At 30.9% G+C, this 8,698-nt stretch overlaps 1 protein-coding gene across 1 annotated transcript in view; it reads left to right on the forward strand.

The window, feature by feature from the left end:
* LOC109822148 (lecithin-cholesterol acyltransferase-like 1) overlaps positions 1-6,507 on the forward strand; it is a 15,333-nt gene extending 8,826 nt beyond the window's left edge. The window contains exon 2 of the mRNA XM_020388309.1: positions 5,572-6,507. Coding sequence (XP_020243898.1) covers positions 5,572-6,463 — 892 coding nt within the window. The 3' untranslated portion in view covers positions 6,464-6,507. The remainder of the gene's footprint in view (positions 1-5,571) is intronic.

The raw sequence follows: 8,698 nt of genomic DNA on the forward strand, positions 1-8,698 counted from the left end.
GAGCCTCTGGAGGTCAAAATCTTCAACTTAATCTCTCACAGATCAAACCCTAGAGCTCCCTCTCTTTTTCTCTCTCTCCTCCTTCAATGATATATACTCCCCAGTAGGTCAGGAAAGAGTTATCCTAAACGTGGTAGAGATTGGAGATATCATAAATAGAATGACGGTGGTTAAATCCGAAAATCTGCAACCAATCAACTTCACCATTAATTGTGCCTTTCGACCATTGATGTTGTCAAGGCCCCATCGATTATTAAAAACCCCATCAATGATATAAAAGTCTCCGGAGTAAAAAATCATCGATGATACATGTTGACCACCGATGAGCTCTTCTCACCATCAATGGTCAAGGCCTACCATTGACGTTAGAAGGGCTGAAATAAGCTTTTAAGTTAATTTTCGAATTGTTTCTCCTCATACACTTCTTATGCTTATATTTACCTATATATACTATATCATCTCAAACTAATATTAGAACCAAATAAGACTTTGTTATTGCTCAGACAAGAGGTAATATGCGGACTACGTCCTAACACCAATTTCTCCAAGTAAAATTCTTGTTTGTAATTACAATTTAGATGAGAAAGAAATGAGCCAAACCTAAACACCTCATAACCCATAATAATCAATTCCATCTCTTACGGATGGAACTCGACTCTTAGGAGACTTGAGAGTATAAATTCGGTTTACCAATGGTGATGTGGTCGATGGACTACGATCAATTCTTGAATGGAAAGCTAAACCGCAGAATGGTCGATGGAGACGCAAAGAGCACGGTGGTAGTGATTTCGGTTATGAAATAAGCTTTTAAGTTAATTTTCGAATTGTTTCTCCTATTTATCTATATTATATCATCTCAAACTAATATTAGAACTAAATAAGACTTTGTTATTGCTCAGACAAGTGGTAATATGCGGACTACGTCCTAACACCAATTTCTCTGAGTAAAAAATTCTTGTTTGTAATTACAATTTAGATGAGAAAGAAATGACCCAAGCCTATACACCTCATAACCCATAATAATCAATTCCATCTCTTATGGATGGAACTCGACTCTTAGGAGACGCTTAAGAGTATAAATTCGGTGTTCCAATGGTGACGTGGTCGATGGACTACGTACGATCAATTCTTGAATGGAAAGCTAAACCGCAGAATGGTCGATGGAGACGCGAAGAGCACGGCGGTAGTGATTTCGGTTATGAAAGCACTAGGGGCCAGTGATGTTTGTAGTAGTGGAGCTCTGGTGATAATGACTTATGTCTGGTGGCGGTGAGGTTCGTAGTGTTTTTTAGTTGGTATTCCTTTTGCCTTTCATTGGTCGGGAGGGCTCCCTTTTGAGAGAGAAGATTGTCGAGCTTCTGTTATTTAGAATTGGTGGCATCTTCTTTCTTTCTTTTTTTTCTTTCGAATAGTTTATTGGTTGCTTATGACGAAGTGGGGATGATGGCAGTGATGTACATTGAATGGGGAGGCGGGAAGTAGGCAATGATGTACGTTGAATGGAGAATGTGTTGGCAGTATTTTTGTATGGATTCGGATCCTCTCCACTTATCACTTATTATGTAGTGGGTGGTTCTGATTTTCTTTCTTTGAGTGCAAATTAAGAATTTACGCAATACACGGAGGTATGGTGAGTGTTAAAATTAGATTGTATCACACTTATTCACTAGATAATCAGCGGTTGGCAGTCATCTCTCCACTACTTTTTTGTGGTGAAGAGGATCCAAATTCTTTTTGTATGAGATTTTTTTTTTTGAATGATTTTGGTCTTTTGAGTATGTTGCTGTAGCTGTAGGAATTGATTTGGGTTGAAGGAAGTTATAAGGTTAAAGAAGACCAAAATTTTGAAACATATTATCTACAATATATTATTATTATTATTATTATTATTATATTATTTATAATAACAACATAATATGTTATATTTATATATTATACTAGATTTTTTACACGTGAAATGCACGTGATTATTTATGTATTTTTGGTTTATTTCCTAACAAAAATTTGTTCCTCGGTTTCACTTTAATAGTTTTTGCTCAGTTTTATCTTTAAATTTTAATATTGTGATTATTTATTTTCTTTACTGTTTGTTTAAATTGGTCATGCCCAATTCAAATTTTTATGTTGATAATTGAATTGACAGAAAGCAAATATAATTTGAAGCTAATTTGAATTTCATATTATTTAGACTAACACGAAACCAATGTTTACTTGAGAATGTACAATGTTACAAAAGTGAAAAACATTAAAATAGTGTTATACAAGAAATTTGAATATTTAAAACCAATAAGGTAAGATGATTGATTAAAAGTAAACTAAAATGATACAAAAGAGAATATGAAGTTTGTTCCTAATCATTGATAGACTTCATAGAAAATTATAAGCTAAAGAATAATGCTAACTCTAGTATACGGACAAAAGTTCATGAAAATCTATTCTAGAGATTCCTAACTCCACTCAAAATAATTAAACTATTCTATAAAATATTTAGAAAATATTATCTTTTATTCCTTCTATTTTATATATTTTTTAATAAGCTAAGATCAATCTTTCTTCAACTTTATAATTTTCCTGGACAATTCTAAAATAGTGTCTTCATCATCTTGATATCAAGCTGGAGTTGTATTTTTGTGCTATTATCTGGGCTCATTAATCTTTTATCTTCTCGTTTAACTTCATAAAGAAGTTGAATGTATTTCCAATGTTCAACACAAACTTCTTAAAAACAAACTTTAATTTTTTTCCTATTTTAATGAGAATAAATATTAATTTCACATATATGAAATTCTTTGTGTTCCTAATTCATTACATAAATAAGATTATGAGCTACCTCTTTTTATTCTCTGCAATAAATTCTTCTGATGTGCATCCAATAAATTTTTTTGTTATGTCAATAATCTATCCCTGACATTTTCTATAAAGATCTAAACTAAATACTTACATTTTTTATTACTAATTTATCTTATATTATAATATTAATATTTAATTTCTTTAATATTTGAAGAACAAAGTATGAAATTTTTGAGTACTTACTATTTTTTCTTGTATCTTTCATGCAGAATTCTTCCTTAATTATGATAAAGTTGTTGAATTATTCTTTAATGAAACTCAATAGGTACTTCTTTGATAGATATGTATATATTAATATCAATCCAAGTAACTCATGAATGTTTTTTAAATTTTATATTTATTTTTTTCACTTTCCCATTTGCAATGGAAATAACTTGATTCTTTTAAATGATATCTCTAAAAATTCTGATAGTTTTCCATACATAATTCTTCCTTAATAAATATTATTAATATCAAAGATTAATGTTTCTAAACTATAATTAATTAATGCTAAACTATTATATATTGTAGTCTTTTATTATTTTTATGGATTTAAACTTCTATCAATTAATGTTACTTATGTATTTTTGCTGCTCCAACTTATTAGTAAAATTATATGCAATTATTAGAACTTTGGGTTATTTTTTTAGTTTAGATTTTGACGGTCTGCTAATAGTTTCCAGATTTGATGTGTATTGGTCATCAAATTTTAAAATTTTATGGTATTTTTCTATTTTTAAATTTTGAAGGAGTTTTCTTGCAATTTTTGAAACTTTAAGGTTAAATTTGGTAAATTTTAAATATTTAGGTGCCTAAAGTTAATCTCTTGAATTTATCTATGTAGTTTGTAAATTTTAAAATTGTAGGATGCTTTTTATAATTTAAACTTTTGAGGGTGTTTCCATAATTTTTAAGGCATTGAGCATGACAAATTTTAAATTCTTTGAAAACTGGTGTTAATTTCTTAATTTCATATTTGCTATTTTAATTTTTGAAACATTAGAAACTTTCATGTGTAGTAATCCCTTAACTTTCATCTATGTTATTCGCAAGTTTTGAAATTTTAGAATTTCAGGGTGCTTGTTTGTAATTTAAACTTTTAAGAGTGTTTCTATAATTTTTGAGACATTGAGGTGTTCATTGTAATTTTAAATTCTTCTCAAACTGATGTTAATTTCTTCATTTCATGTTTGTTGTATTATGTTTTGATGTTAGGATGTTTTTTTATAATTTTGAACTTTTCAGGATATTTTGCGCAACTTAAAAACTTTTTTGGGTTTTTTATAATACTTCGTGCATTATAGTATGTTAGAAACGTATAATTTATTTACCTTAATAGAATAATACCATAAAGCTATTATATTATTTTATTAATATTATTTTTTTAAATTGTTGAGCTATACATAGTTCACGTGAGATTAGAATAAGATATAACTATGATTAAGATAGATTAAGGTTTAATTGAAATATTCAAAATAGTGAAGGATAATGTTGACCACAAAATTTTTTTTTCGAACTTGTACTTTTAAAGGGAGTATAATTATAATATATTATAGTGTTATACATTGTAATAGAATAACAAAATTCTCAATAAAGGATCAACAAGTGTGTCTGCATGCAACACATGTATATTGCTCTGGTCATTTTAAAATGTAGCTAAATATATGTTCATTGATAATGAGAATACATTTTCTTAAACAAAGGATATGGATTGTGGTTGACCAAGCATGGTATTTGTGTTAGAAATTTTTGTGAGAACAAAATAAAAAACAAGATTTACTTCCCAAAAAAAGGGACAAGGAATACAGACTTTCCTAAAATTCTTGCTGTAGAAAAAAACTGGTTTGAGTCCTGTGCATTCTAAGATGCCGAACTAAAAGTAAGATTCGACCTACTTCGGTGTAGAGATTCCAAAGCCGAATTACTTCCAAGAACATTAACTTTGACTATAGACAACCTCCTCAAACTATGACCTCTTCGGTTTGTCATAGGATCAGACTCAAATGGGCACAACAAATGTAGAGCACAAGTGAGAGAGATTATGTTTTGGTCGATGGCTATATATAGGTCTCTATTCTAGTTGCAAATTGCACCTACGAAGTTGTCCATTGTACCATAATTGCACCTTAGCCAAATCCAAACCCAAGTTTTCTTGACCTATGACTTGCTAAAAAAGAAGTTAACCACTAGGCTACAATGTATTTTGTTATAAAAATATCTGCTATAGCATAAATGTAGTTTAAAACTTAACCCAAAATTTAGAAAAATATTTTAGAAAACTCTAAGATTTTATCGCAGTAAAAGTACATATACTCTCATATTTAAAGTGCATATGTCCAAACCTCATGTTTTAGGCTCATTTCTTACAACAGATGATGCATATATCACTTTCAACATGCACGCGCCACTCGTTGTATGTACAATGCGGCAGGCAAAATACATTAGATTTTCTAGCGTGTGCAAATGAAATAATTGTCACATATTAAATAGTTAGAATCTTTCTACATTTTTATTTATAAATACTTAGTTTTAATTTTAATCATTTATAAAAGTGTAATATCGAATTCGCATTGTTATTAAGGTCATCGTTATGCATGACCAACGGCCGAAGAATTTGGATTCCTTGCAACTGTCACTGCAAATGTCGAATAGCATCCGTAATTGCCATTTCTAACTCTTCCCGAAGAATTTCCATTTCTTTTTTAATTAATCTTATACAAAGTTAGCTCTCAAATTGTACAGGCACATCTCTGAATACATGGCAACATTAATCTCCTCACTTGAGAAGATCGGCTACAAAGAAGGTAGCACCCTCTTCGGCGCACCCTACGACTTCCGGTACGGCCTCGCTCCACGTGACCACCCAGCAAAAGTCGGATCCAAATACCTCAAAGACCTCCAACAACTTATCGAATCCGCATTCGCATCCAATGGGGCCAAACCTGTTATCCTCCTTACCCACAGCCTTGGCGGCCTATTTGCCCTCCAATTCCTCGCACGTGCTGAGCCTCCGTGGCGAGCCAAGCATATCAAGCACCTACTCGCTGTCTCTGCGCCTTGGGGAGGCACTGTCCAAGAAATGCTCACTTTTGGATCCGGGTACACTCTTGGTATACCACTCGTCAACCCATTACTGGTTCGAGATGAGCAACGGAGCTCTGAAAGCAACATGTGGTTATTACCATCCCCGGCCCTTTTTGGGTTCAAAGTGCTTGTGATCGACACATCCAATAACAAAACCTACACGGCTAGAGACATGCCCGAGTTTCTAACGGATATCGGATATGAAAATGGGATGTACCCATACAGTACTCGTGTCCTCCCGCTTGTTAGTGGGTTACCGGATCCGGGTGTGAATGTGACTTGCTTGGTGGGGTGTGGGGTTGATACACCAGAGACGTTGGTATATGGGAGGGGTGGATTTGACGTAGCGCCCAAGGTGGTGTACGGGGATGGGGATGGGACGGTGAACATCGCTAGCTTGTTGTGGCTCCAGTCAGAGTTTCGAGGGGTGAAGGTGGTTAGGGTTCCTGGGATGTCACATACATCTATATTGAAAGATGATATTGCAGTGAGGAAAATAATTGGGGAGATTTGTGATATAAATTCTGTTGATTTGAGCTATGTAGTGTAATTATAGACACTTTTGATATATGTTATTTCTTACCATTTAACTAATCTGCTAGTCTTTTAGCCCGTGCTAAGCACGGTCTTAACGCAGCTCATCTATATTTCGTTCTATTTCAATCACTCTTATTCGAATAAATTTAAAAGATGTAATGACTCAGCGGTCATCTTGAAGCATGTGACCACGCACAGTTCAAACCGCCTTTATCTCCCCCCCCCCAGTTAGAGACCATGTCATTGGCTGGGGATTATGATATTGAGCAACTTATATGATGGTATAATTAAAATTAAGATCGTTTAAATTAATTTTTTTCATATTAAACAAATAAATAAATTTAATCAAAATATACCTAAAATGCAACTTGAAAGAAACTATGATATAAGAAAGTTTAATGTTCAAAAAATACTATTCGCAAATGATGCTTTACCAAAAAAATATTCTCAATCAATCAACCAATCATAAGATGTAATACTCAGAATATTAAGAAAAGCTCCAATAAATTTTAATCATTTGTACTCCGTCTTAATTATCTTCTTCAAAGTTGAAAGAGCTGGTTCCTTGCTCATCTTTGCAAAATGTAAAGCATGTTCATTAATAAATTTAACATTATAAAATCATTTATTAAAATATGCCAAGGCATAAATATGTTGTAACAGTCCTTGCTCATTTATTTTTTTGCTTGTTGTAACAGTCCTTTGAGTTTTTCATCGTCCACATCATCATCAACAATTGTAATAACCGTGTAGTCTTCAATGCATTTATTGTGTTAAACTCTGTAACCTTAACATGAAAACACATATTTTTACTTATTAATCTCTTGATAGCAAGTGGAATATATATGTTTTCTGCATCATGTTAAAGCTAATATAAAAATAGTTTTCAACTTCATCTATTCAATTAAAAAATATATTAAGACTTTAATTTAATTTTGAGATAATTACCAGACCTAGCAACATAATTAACAAAAAAAAATCTAAAACTAACAAAAAAAATCCATCAAACCATGCATGTGATCCATCAGGATGCCCCTTCCATAACTCTCAAACAAAAGAAAATGACTTCAGTTGTAAACCCTACGCGAAAAATCAAGAAAAATATACGAACTATAGTAAATTGGATTAGCTTGAGCTAAGCACAATCTTATCGCAATTCACCAACATATTATCATGTTTTAATCACTCGTTTCTCATTAGAATATAAACATACAATGACATACCTCCTTTTCTAAAGCAGGGAACCCTCCCCACCCCCTGATTGAGTTTTGAAAATATATCTTTGCCTAGAAATCATGATAAAGTTAAGCATTAAAAGATAATAAAGCATAATTAAAATCATATCAATAATTATGGTAATTATGTTAGTTATATTTATCGGCCAAATAATTTTTAATTGGTAGTAAATTTTTTAATGAATTTTCACAAATCTAATGTATTTTCTATTTTATCGATTTACAGGTTATTTTAAGTGGATAAGGCAACTCAAAACAATTCCAAGAGCACCAAAACTATATTTTGTACAAAAAATTAAACTGACTTTTGTCTTATTAATTGTCTAGTTTTGTATGCTATTTACTTTATGCGTAATTGTATCTATTTTTTTATTTATTTTTAACAATAATATGAATGTATAGTCATATATTTGATTTTATTATTGTATGCATATTTCATGTGATTTCTAAGAACTATATTATATCCGAATAAACGTGATTGAATTTATTGTAATTTTTTCCAACTTAAAAAAGTTTAATTTAGAAGTTTACCTAGTTCAAATCTAAGTAGGTCAAATTTATGTTTAATACCTAACATTGATATTTGTTACCTATCAAAAAAGAGTCCACTCATTTAATACAATTGTTATGAGATATTCAGTTCGATTTTTGTTATGAAATATCAATTATAAAAATAGCAAAAATATTAAATAATTATAGCAAAGTGAAATTTTTAAAGACTTTTGTAGATTCTCACCTCGAGTTTAATCAAGAAAAGAGGGTCAATTCAAAACTTGAAAAGTTGAATTCTAAAAAATATAAATAAAATAATTACACTAAAGTAGAATATTTAGAAACTTTCATTAAGTAGTTTATTAATTAATAATTGAGAATAAAATTTAGGATAATGGAAATTTTAATAGAAACAAACCTAATTAATTGAAATCGAGGATAAAAATTGGATATCATTTAATTAAACTAAATAAATTCGGTAAAAAGTTAGAATTTTATAATAAAATCAATAAAGAAATCTT

This window comes from Asparagus officinalis, chromosome 8, assembly GCF_001876935.1.
Source record: "Asparagus officinalis chromosome 8, Aspof.V1, whole genome shotgun sequence".
NCBI classification, from domain to species: Eukaryota; Viridiplantae; Streptophyta; class Magnoliopsida; order Asparagales; family Asparagaceae; genus Asparagus; species Asparagus officinalis.